The 11,403-nt window shown below is 40.1% G+C and overlaps 4 protein-coding genes across 5 annotated transcripts in view; 3 read left to right on the top strand and 1 right to left on the bottom strand.

Annotated features, from left to right (window-relative positions):
- Nucleotides 1-567: 567 nt before the first annotated feature.
- LOC104799272 (40S ribosomal protein S5-1-like) lies at nt 568-2,460 on the top strand. The gene is made up of 5 exons (XM_010521694.1): nt 568-651; nt 737-831; nt 1,604-1,875; nt 1,953-2,156; nt 2,230-2,460. Exons 2-5 carry the CDS (start codon nt 739-741, stop codon nt 2,282-2,284), a joined length of 624 nt encoding a protein of 207 aa, XP_010519996.1. The 5' UTR covers nt 568-651; nt 737-738; the 3' UTR covers nt 2,285-2,460.
- Nucleotides 2,461-2,672: 212 nt separating this feature from the next.
- On the top strand, nt 2,673-5,632 carry LOC109116053 (pentatricopeptide repeat-containing protein At2g20710, mitochondrial-like). The gene is made up of 2 exons (XM_019200823.1): nt 2,673-3,605; nt 4,218-5,632. Exons 1-2 carry the CDS (start codon nt 3,234-3,236, stop codon nt 5,391-5,393), a joined length of 1,548 nt encoding a protein of 515 aa, XP_019056368.1. The 5' UTR covers nt 2,673-3,233; the 3' UTR covers nt 5,394-5,632.
- Nucleotides 5,633-5,965: 333 nt separating this feature from the next.
- Nucleotides 5,966-8,278, top strand: LOC104799713 (pentatricopeptide repeat-containing protein At2g20710, mitochondrial-like). The gene is made up of 2 exons (XM_019200827.1): nt 5,966-6,322; nt 6,879-8,278. The coding sequence occupies exons 1-2, from the start codon at nt 6,032-6,034 to the stop codon at nt 8,085-8,087; spliced, it is 1,500 nt and encodes a 499-aa protein (XP_019056372.1). The 5' UTR covers nt 5,966-6,031; the 3' UTR covers nt 8,088-8,278.
- A 1,102-nt stretch (nt 8,279-9,380) lies between these two features.
- The window catches only part of LOC104799271 (universal stress protein A-like protein), a 2,481-nt gene continuing 458 nt past the window's right edge, over nt 9,381-11,403 (bottom strand). Inside the window, exons 2-5 of one of the 2 annotated variants that reach the window (XM_010521692.2) lie at nt 11,171-11,381; nt 10,671-10,777; nt 9,756-9,874; nt 9,381-9,617 (exon numbers count right to left, since the gene is read on the bottom strand). In XM_010521692.2, coding sequence (XP_010519994.1) covers nt 9,527-9,617; nt 9,756-9,874; nt 10,671-10,777; nt 11,171-11,381 — 528 coding nt within the window. In that variant the 3' untranslated portion in view covers nt 9,381-9,526. The remainder of the gene's footprint in view (nt 9,618-9,755; nt 9,875-10,670; nt 10,778-11,170; nt 11,382-11,403) is intronic. The other variant, XM_010521693.2, reaches the window with a different exon arrangement.

Genomic DNA, 11,403 nt, shown 5'->3' with positions numbered 1-11,403 from the left:
TTCAGGCGTTATTTAGATATTTTCTAAGCATGCCTAGTAATCTGCATGACTTCTGTGCCAAAATACAAATTTTGATTATACGTAGACTGTATATATATATATATATAAGATAATCTAGAGAATAATTAAATTTTATTATTTTTGGTCATAGTATCGAAATTATGATTGTGACTAAAGCATATCCGAATTATAAAACCAATTAGTACTCTTGTCTAATAGAAAATTATCATAAACATTCAAGTAGAAAATAATATTTTGCCTGATTTTTGGAGAGACTAGTTCTTTTTTTTTCACCGGATAATATTTAGATAGTATAATATAATTACAAGATTTAAATGTGTCTATTCATAATTAAACATCTCGTGGTATATTCTAAAATAATTACAAATTTATGAAAAAGGTATATCCCAAAAAAAATTACAAAGGGGAAAAAAAACTAAAGAGGCGTGAAAAAAAAAGAGAAATGGAACAAAAACGAATAAGCCCAATAACTAAAGAGCCCAATGGAGCCCATTTACTAGAAATCCAAAACCCTAACGCAGCGTTAGCGCATATATTAGAAGAGCCCTCTAGGGTTTTTTCTTCCGTTTACACCTCCGTAGTAGCAGCTTTTACCCTGGTTTCCTTCATCCTCTCCCTCGCCAGTCTCAGGTACGTCTGCTTCACCGTCTCTCTCTCTCTCTCCCTCCGTCCCCCCGTCTCCGCGAGCTTTGCTTACGTTCAGTTGCCGGTGCAGCCATGGCCGCCGCCGAAGTAGTGGATGCGGAGATGCAGCAGGCGCTGACCAATGAGGTCAAGCTCTTCAACCGTTGGAGCTTCGATGATGTTTCGGTAATTCTCACCGATTTACCTCTGAATTTGTGGCATTTAGTGGCTATGTTGAGTGACTCAGGAGTTTGGTTCTGTCTCGATCTGCTCTCTTCCATTCTTTGCCAGATCTAGTTGTGGTTTTGGTCACTGATTTTTGTCTGAGAGGTTCTCTTTTAATTTTGCTTATATTTATATCTTTTTCCTCTTGTCATATGATGGGCATTAGAATACGTATATGTGTTTTTATATGATAATTCCATCGGTTTTTACGCATAAAAAAATGGATTGGACTATGGGTTTTTATCTTTCTTCCAGTAGTATAAACCAGATGGTGATGGATTCTATAGTGAGCCATTAGGTTCTTGTAGTAATTTGATTGTATCAGTAGTATTGGAATGTGTTAGCCGTATATTTCCAATCGGCAGAAGTTTCTTCTTTGTCCTAGCCCACATGTTACAATTAATCAAAGTACTCTCAAATTTCATCTTTGTTTCCTTAGAATTTTTCTTAGATTTGATTTGGTTACATTGCTTGTTTTCCTTTCACTTGTTCGGTTTGTAAAAGTTCTGATTTTTCTTTTGAGTTTCAGTAACCTGAATGACTTAGTAGCTGACAATCTATGTTTTTGTTAGTTTCCGGGCAGTAGATGCACCAATATTATTAGTGTTGTTAATTTTATTCTAATCAGGCCTTTCTCTATCCATATTGGAAAGTTTTCGTAGCTATGTAGGACATCTTCCATGTTATTGACCTTTTCCGAGTGTTGTGACCTTTTATCCTGTTACCTTGATAGGTCACAGACATCAGTCTTGTTGACTACATCGGAGTTCAGCCGGCGAAACATGCGACCTATGTTCCTCACACTGCTGGAAGATACTCAGTGAAAAGGTTCAGGAAGGCTCAGTGCCCAATTGTGGAGAGGTTGACAAACTCTCTTATGATGCATGGAAGGAACAACGGTAAGAAATTGATGGCTGTGAGGATTGTCAAACATGCCATGGAAATCATCCACCTCCTGACCGACTTGAACCCAATTCAAGTTATCGTCGATGCCATCGTGAACAGGTACTGAAACCTGCCTTACCCGATCTGATATGTTCTTACACCAGACTGTTCTAATGGAGTTCTGTGCCGTGAACCAGTGGGCCCCGTGAGGATGCAACCAGGATTGGATCTGCCGGTGTGGTCAGGAGGCAAGCCGTCGATATCTCTCCTCTAAGGCGAGTCAACCAGGCAATCTACTTGCTCACGACCGGAGCACGTGAGGCTGCATTCAGAAACATCAAAACCATTGCAGAGTGCCTTGCCGATGAGCTAATCAACGCAGCTAAAGGCTCATCCAATAGGTAAACAAAGAAAGTTAATTTCTAGCTCTTAATGTTTTGAATGCCCACTTCATTACACTTTGATCTGATGCAGCTATGCCATCAAGAAGAAGGATGAGATTGAGAGAGTTGCCAAGGCCAACCGTTGAAGAACCCTTTGCCCCGCACTTGCATCTCTTCATAGAGTGTGTTTTGTTTTGCATTATTTTTTTGTTTTCTCTAGCATGGGATGGTGTTTCAAGATGTTTTTTGTTCTATGTTTTAAGAACTTAATTTGATCAACACTCTTTTTCTAAGTAGATAAACTTTTAGACTACCGTCTTTACCCCTATTTTTTGGCCTTCGCCCAATGTTAAGCCTAATCTGTTATAAAATATCACTGCAATGATTAATTTGTAAAAGCGCTAAAATCCTATCATGCCCTAATTTAATATTTCCATTCTCTTGGTTGTCTTCTGAATAAAAATTCTTCTCTTTATTGCTGTCTTCGTAATTCAAAATTTAAATCCAATTTAGGGTTTTCTGTCCCCCTCTTGCGAGATATGGGGGAAGCCCTTTATTTCTCCTCTCCTCCCAATCTCACCAAGAAAAAAAAGTCGCAGCATTCCGAGAAAAAAGAGGATTTTCCGGGAGAGAAGGGAAAAAGTCGGAAACTTTGCATCTGGGCTAGTCGACTCGAGCGGGTATGGCAGTAGAATCGCAGTTCCATGTCAAAGTCGAAAACTGCAGCGTAAAGCAAAGAGGTTGATCCAGAAGTCGCGGTGCCAAGGTGAAGTCAGAAAATTTTCTCGGCATCCAAACAGAGAAAAGGGAGAAATGAAAAAGAAAAGCTGAGAACTTTAGAAATGGGCTGTCTTTGAGACAGTGAAGAAGATCCAAGACTTTGTTCGTCTATGCAGTTAGTTACGAAGAACGTGGATGGATTTTGATCCAATGGACATTGGAATGTTGAATCTTCTTTCGTATGGAATGGCGTTGGGAACTTGGGACATAGAGAGAGAAGAGGGGGTACTGTTTTCTATCTGGAAATAAAGGGGTCATTACAACATCAATAAGGAATGTGAGGGCTAAACTGTTAAAATATCAAATTTAAAGGGAATGTTGAATGGCACTTGTGGTGCTTTTCTTAATGATGTTGAAGATTTCCCCCGCTTAAACCCTAAAACCCTGCTTGCTGCATCAATGGCGATCGCTCGTTTCAGAGGCTTTCTCAGTAAAGTCGACGACTTCCATGGCGTCCGAAACATTTTCTCCTGTTCTTTAAAGACGGAGTTTCGCGGCCGGAGACAACCGCGAGATGAAGCGACAAGATTGCTCTTCGAGAGAATCTCGCCGATCGGAGATCCGACGGCTTCTATGGTCCCGGTTCTCGACCAATGGGTCAAAGAAGGGAACGAGGTGAACAAATCCCAGCTTACGAACATCATCAAGGATCTGAGATCCTTCAAAAGATACTCTCACGCTCTTCAAGTACGTTCATTATGCTTCCTTGTCTTGTTCATGGTTAGATTTCTCTTCAAAGCATCCGAATTTGCATTATTCGGTTCGAAATGGCCAAATGGGGTTCAGTTGGAGATTTGAGTGTGATCGCATTATGAATGGGCCAGCTCAATTTCTTGTACGCGCCTACAGGTTTGGATGCTGTTTTGTCGATAAATTTGGATCCACCACCATGTGAAGTTTGGGTCGTTTTATCCCTTGGAGAGAAGGCAATCAGGCATGGTTACTCAGGCACTGCTTTCTTCGAGTCGCGAAGAATCATAGACAAGTTTTTTGCCATTTTCATCCATTTATCTAGTCATACTTGATCGAGACAATTGAGATACATCTGGGTTAAGCTCAGTAAATGTCTCCACTTTCATCTTTGTTTACCCAATTGATATCCATGCCTTTGGGTTTTGGACAAATGCTCGCCGCCAAGTGTTTTTTGATGGTCCTAATCCTATTGATTTCTTTTGGATGTTGTTTCTTTGTAGAAATCAGGATATGGTTCATTCTAGAATCTTGTATGTTATGTTGTGTTCACTTTTACTCTCTAGAATTGCTCGTCTTGCAAAATAACCCTTGTGTTTTTCTCCGCAGATATCAATGTGGATGAGCGAGAAAAGGTACATCGAACTCACTTCAAGCGATATTTCAGTCAGGTTGGATTTGGTGTCAAAAATTCACGGCATCGAAGAAGCAGAAAGCCACTTTAACAATGTTCCGGTGCACCAAAGAAGCCTCGAGGTTTATGGTGCTCTTCTTAATTGCTATGCTAATGCAAAATGTGTTGAAAAGGCTGAAGGTTTGATGGATAAGATGAGGGATTTGGGTTTTGCCAGGGGATCTCTGGTGTATTCTGTTTTACTTGGCCTTTACCAGCAGACAGGTAACTATGGGAAGATGGAGAATTTGGTTGAGGAGATGGAAGAAAAGCGTATCCGACTCAATTCTCATGCATATTGCATCCTTCTAAATGCCTACCGGACTAAATCTGACACTTCTAAAATCGATGAGGTATTGAAGAAAGCTGAATCTGATGATGTTTATGGAAAGCACTGGTCTGTTTATTCCAATGCAGCACATGGGTACCTTGAAGCTGGCCTTGTGGACAAGGCTGTAACAACATTGAGATATGCTGAGGAATTCATAACCGGTGACAGAAGAAATCATTTGGCTTATGAGTTCCTGATGACGCAGTATGCAAAAGCTGGAAAGAGGGATGATGTTCTGCGGGTCTGGAAGATCTACAATAAGAAAAAAAGGGTACTAAATAAAGGTTATATCAGCTTTATATCCTCTTTGTTGAGACTTGACGACATAGAAAGTGCCGAGCAGGTTTTCGATGAGTGGAAAGTCAAAGGATTGTCCTTGGACATTCGAATTCCAAATCTTTTGATCAAACATTACTGCAAGAAGGATCTCCTAGAGAAGGCCAAAGCTGTGATAGAAGAGATCATTTCAAAAGGTGTGAAGCCCAATGAACAAACATGGTTATACCTCGCGAGCTGTTATCTTGAGGAGGGTAGATCTCAAGAAGCTGTGGAAGCGATGAAGAAATCTCTCAGGGAGGCAACCTCCATTGATATCTCTGAGTGGACACACTACAACGATGTCTTGGAAGCTTGTTTGAAGTTCTTGAAGGAGGAAGGAAACATCAAGGAAGCAGAGGAATTTGTTCAGTTACTTGAACAACAAGGTAATGCTTCTCCAGTTGTTTCTCAGAGGTTTTTGCAATATGTGACTGGAGAAAATCCAAAACCTGAGGAGCAGTGACTTAGAAAAGCCGATCAGAGGTTGTATTTGCTAGGGTTAGTAAATTTTTAAGAGCAATGAGATGGTTTTACTCTTGTGAGAAGAGTTCCAAGATTTGAGAATATTTTGATATTGATCACCTGTTTGTAGAATTTTCAAGTTTGCTTGCAGACAAGGGTATTGTTCCTCCCCTTGTTGTTTGTTTCAGGAGATATATATATATGTATATATATATATATTTGCAAACTGTGAAATTATATAACCATTATCTTCACTTGCACCTTTATTACATGCTTTACTACATTGATCCAAAGTAGATCTTTTATAACATAATTCTTGTCTCATTGACATTGTTCCTATTGTTTCTGTAAATTTGTATATGTTTAACGTTTTGTCAAAGACAGTCTATTAATCAATCAAGCATGTGTGATTTCATTTTCATCTAATAACAGTCCAATACTATCGTTAAAGGGGGGTATTAATGGTAGTTCGGAAATAAAAGGGTTATTTAATACATCGATTAAAAGTGCAGGGGCTAAAATGAAAACAACAAAAAAAATTAAATTCAAAGAAAACGCGAAATTGGGCTTCGGTAAAATTCGGCTCAGGGACTCTCTGATCTGGCGCGTCTTAAACCCTAAACTTTGATTTCGGTTCCAATGGCGATTTCTCGTTTCAGAGGTTTTCTGGGTGGGTTTAACGCCTTCCATGGCGTCCGAAACATCTTCTCCCATTCGAGAACAACAGAAACTACCAACTGGAAATCCTCGCAGCACGATGAAGCGGCGCGATTGCTGTCCAGAAGAATCTATTCGATCGGAGATCCGGCAGCTTCTTTGGTCCCGGTTCTTGACCAATGGGCTCGAGAAGGTAACCAAGTGAGCAAATTCTGGCTTTCGAAGATCATCAAGGAACTCAGATCTTTCAAAAGACACTCCCAAGCTCTTCAAGTACGCTCAATCTCCTTTCTCATGTGGCCCGTCTTTAGGGATTCTCTGCCAAGCATCTGCATCTGCATTTCTCGCTTGGAAATTATTGTGCTGTGTCAGATTTTCGTTATTTCTTTTTGCTTCGGAAATGGCGTTCGATTGGGGATTTGGGAGTGGTATGATTTGCCATTGCATTATTGAAGAAACTACGGAAGAGCATAAGCAAAAGTCTTACCTTTCTGATGTGAATTGTGTGCCGCCGGATTTGGTTATCTCTTTGTGCATGATTTGCTGATTTTTTTTTTTTTGTTTTATTCCACTTGTATCTAGTAACAATTGGCCGAGACAATTGAGTGACTACTAAGTTCAGTTCAGTAAATGTCCCTATTGTCCATGCTCTCATGTTTGGGGTGCTTTCTTTCAGTGGCTGTGCGGTTGCCAGTTGACCCTCGTCATTTCTTTTGGCTGATTTCTCTCCGTCGAAATCACGATTTGGCCCTTGTATCGTATGTCATGTTTGTTGTTATTCTTTGGAATTGCTGGCCGTAGAAATAATCATCATTTTGTTGTTCTGTAGATATCAATGTGGATGAGCGAGAAGATGAATATTTCCCTTGATCCACGAGATATCTCGCTCAGGCTGGATTTGATATCGAAAGTTAATGGCGTAGAAGCAGCAGAAAACTACTACAACTATATTCCAACGCATCAAAGAACGATCCAGGTTTATGGTGCTCTTCTTAACTGCTATGCTAATGCAAAATGCGTTGAAAAAGCAGAAAATGTGGCGCAAATGGTAAGGGATTTGGGGTTGACCAGAGAACTACTGATGTATAATACGCTACTTGACCTCTATCGGCAGACATGTAACTATGAGAAGATGGAAAGCTTGACTCAAGAGATGGAAGAAAATCAAATCAGGTTCAACAGTTACACGTATTGCGTCCTTATAAATGCTTGTGCGGCTAAATCTGACACTTCTAAAATCGATGAGGTTTTGAAGAAAGCTGAATCTGATGATGATTATGGAATACACTGGTTTGTTTACGTAACTGCTGCAGAAGGGTACATGAAAGCTGGGCTTGCGGACAAGGCTGTGATGTCTTTGAGAAATGCTGAGAAATTCATAACCAGGGACGAAAAGAAATCTCGATTTTATGAATTCCTGATAACACTCTACGCAAAAGCTGGGTATAAGGACGATGTTATGAGGATTTGGGGAGTCTACAAAAAGAACGAGAGGGTGTTAAAAAGTGGTTATGTTTCCATTATACCCTCTCTGTTGAGATTTGATGACATTGAAGGTGCTGAAAAGGTTCTTGAGGAGTGGAAGTCCGAAAAGTTTAGCTCGGACATCCGAGTTCCAAATTATTTGATTGGATACCACAGCAGGAAAGGTTTTATGGAGAAGGCAGAAGCCATCATAGAGGAGATGATCTCGAGAGGCGTAAAGCTCAATGTATGGACATGGTACTACATGGCTAACGGTTATCTTCAGGTGGGTAAATCTCAAGAAGCCGTGGAAGCGGTGAAGAAAACTATGAAGGCAGCAACTGTGGTCGATGTCTCCAGGATGACACTAAACAATGATGTTTTGGAATCTTGTCTGAAATTCTTGAAGGAGGAAGGAAACATTGAGGAAGCAGAGGAGTTTGTCAGTTTGCTTGAACGAAAAGGCTTTGCTTCTCCCGATGTGTATCAGAGGTTATTGCAATACATAAGAGAAGAAAACCCGAAGCCGAATCCTAATCTGTTCGGTGAATCCGAGGAGAGCAGTGAGGCTTGAAGTTTGTTCTGAACCCACTGGAGGGTGTGGAGATAGAAAGCAAGAAAAAGAGTGTTTCAGAGCAAGGGAAGTGAGCTTGCATGGTTCATCCCTCTTAGGGCTTATTACCGAGTTTGCTTGGAGATTTTAAACTTGTTATAACCCTAATCTTTGAAATAAACTGAAAATGGGTATTGTTTTGCAGTTTTGTTTCTAGTCCTTTAGGAATTTATGTCGTTCATGCAGCTTCTTAGAGGGACTTTTTTCGTATAGGAAAAGGAAGTTTGAGGCGATAACAGGTCTGTGATGCCCACACCGCCCGTCGCTCCTACCGATTGAATGATCCGGTGAAAAAGGAGTAGCGGTTTGGTTTAAGGTCTTTTAAGGTTGTTTACAAACGAGACGGGTTCAAAATTAGCGAATTCATAAGTATCTGAGGTGGACCGAACCGAACCAAACCAATCTGTAGAGTGGTGATGTTTTGACTCTATAAATATATGGAATTACAACTAGAATTTGATATATATATATATATATATATATATATTGTATTTAGATCCAAATATGACTTTTATCTATGACTAAACCGTAGATTTCTTAGTTTCTGATTCTTGAATAAGTGCCGAATTTTCGTTTCAGATGTTTTCTTAGGACAGCCAAGGCTTTTTCATAGTCTCCTGTTCTTAGGACAGAACAGCTCGCCCGGAAACCACAGCAAGACACCTCTTCCGTATAATCTCGCCGGTCGGAGGTCAAACGGCTTCTACAACTCCGGTTCTCGGTAAGGGAATGAATTCAGCGTATCTCAGCCTACGAGGATCATCAAACAACTTAGATCTTACATCAGATACTTGATCGGCTCACATTGTTGATTTTTCCCATGGAAAAATGGGTTAAGAACATCCAGATTGGTTGTTTGATTCGATTTCTACCGCGTCGATGGCTTTGGTGTTGATACATCAAGTGGTTGTTTGATCATCGGAATATCGTATCATCGGTTGGTTAAGAACATCCAAAGCCGTCGACGCACAATGGCTCTTGTAAATCCGATTTACTAGAAAATTGACGAGATTTCCATCGAGGGAGACACGGATCTCTCCATCTTGTAAATCCAAAGCCGTCTACGCGTTCTCCTTGAATTTAATTTTTTGTTTTTGCATTTTAGCCCTTTCATTTATCACCCATGTATTAAATACCCCTTTTATCCCCGATTTAACATTACCATCCTTTAACGATTGTTTTCTGTTTCGGCTGTTATTAGACGGAAATAAAATTATATATTCGATTGATCAACAGATTATCTTTGACAAACGGTGAAGAAAAGAGAAAATAATCAGTGCATTCACTTAGTTTTATCCATATATGTTTATATTATTCACTTTTTATGGCCCATAATTTATTCTTACAGTCGCAAATACACAATATTTGCATTTTTTTTACATCAGTAAACTATACTCTGCTTACTTAGCCATGTCCCTGGGCGGCTTCACGATGAGAATCGCGCACTTGGCGTGGTGAGCACAGTAGTCGCTGACGCTCCCGAGAAACGCTCTGCCGAAACGCGAAAGATAGAACGGTAAGATTTCTCGACAGCGATAGCGATTCAACGATACAAAAATATCGTTAGAGATATTGATAGATAGATGTGTTTTTTTTCCCGTGATTTCGATTTCCGGGGACTCGACTCGCCTTTTGATCTTGCCGAGGCCACGACTACCCATGACCAGAAGCTGAACGCGCATTTCCTCGACCGCTTGGCATATCACGTCTTTCGGGTCGCCCTCCATCAGAAGAGTTTCCACATTTACCTACAAAGACAGAATCATCATCACTTTGTTGACAGCTCAACCAACCGTGTATGTGCCTTTGAGTCAAGGCTTGGAAGTCAATTTTACACGAGCCAAATCAAAGATTTTTTTCTACCGGCCATGAGGTAGAGCCATATTTTTTTATAAAAAAAATGCTATCTTAATATTTCATTATTTTTTATGAAAAATATCTAAACTTGTCAAAATTTTTTAAAAAAACCTAAAATTTGTTCACATCAAATTAATCCAAACTTAATAATCGTTGTCAATTTAAATTAACGTGAATGATGATATGACATACCGATATTCTATATACCAAGTTAATAGTTTGATCATATTTGACACATCATCATCTATATATACCGATATCGGTATGCCACGTCAATCATGATGGATTTAAAAATGACAATTGTTATAAAGTTTATGTTTATTTATAACTCAATAATCAAGTTAAGGTTTTAGTTGACAAACAAACAAAATTCATGTTTTATTTTGTGAAAATTGACAAATTCGGGTATTTTTTGGCGGTTTAAAGCTCGGATTGTCAAACCGAACTAAGGTCATACACTTTTTACTTGAAAAAAAATAGTTGAGACCGAGAGGTCACCGGTTCAAACCCTACAAAAAGATTTGCTTTCGAGATCCTACTCCAGGATCTTGATGATTCGGATCGGACCGGACCAGAGTCGGTTGGTTTTACAACTCACATTTGGTATAGGGTTTTCAGTTGTGTGTGTACTTAGTTATGAAAATTTTAATTTTCAACCAAAAAAAGAAAAAGAAAAAGGCAAAGCACCTTATTCTTCCGGCAAATTTGGAGGGCGCGAGCAAAAAGTGCAGTGGCGGTCTCTCGTTGGGCTTTTCTCACAGCCTCCATCATCGATGACGTCATGTAGACTGCTGCTGCATGGCCATTCAAAGACAGATCAATTCCATGTTTTTATGTTACACGAGAGTGCATTATCTGCGTTTTCTCGCCCATTAAGTGACAATATCCATGGAGTTCTTGGTTCCGATGCATATATATATATATATGTGTGTGTGTATGTATACTTGCACGCACATGTACACAGACACCTACACGCATGTTAAGCTAGCTCAACAGACTGCATGCATGCATGCATAAACATGAACTAAACAAGAAAAAACCTAATCGGATGTCCGTGTTTAATCTGATTCCAAATTTCCAATGGGTTATTAGAATTTAGCCAACTCAAGAAATTTTATATGAAAAAAAGGGAAAAACAATAAATAATTAAGAAACATATATAATATCAGATATAAGAAATTCAAGACCGGTCGCGCCACCGGGCCCCGCCGGAAAAGCAAACTGCTGGAACGGCTGCTGAACATGAACCACCGTCAGCATCCCTCCATCCGTCGCCGCCGCCGGCGACTCCTCCTCCGCCTCCGGTGGCGGTTGAGGCACCACCAAGCTGGAGAAATGGTCGATGACCCACTGGAGAGCGTAGAAGCTGTTATCGCTCTCGTCTATGGCCACCATTACCTTCGTCGCCAGCGGCCGGCGG

This window comes from Tarenaya hassleriana, unplaced genomic scaffold (genome assembly GCF_000463585.1).
Source record: "Tarenaya hassleriana unplaced genomic scaffold, ASM46358v1 Cleome6, whole genome shotgun sequence".
Lineage (NCBI taxonomy): Eukaryota > Viridiplantae > Streptophyta > Magnoliopsida > Brassicales > Cleomaceae > Tarenaya > Tarenaya hassleriana.
This window is presented reverse-complemented; position numbering and strand designations above follow the sequence as displayed.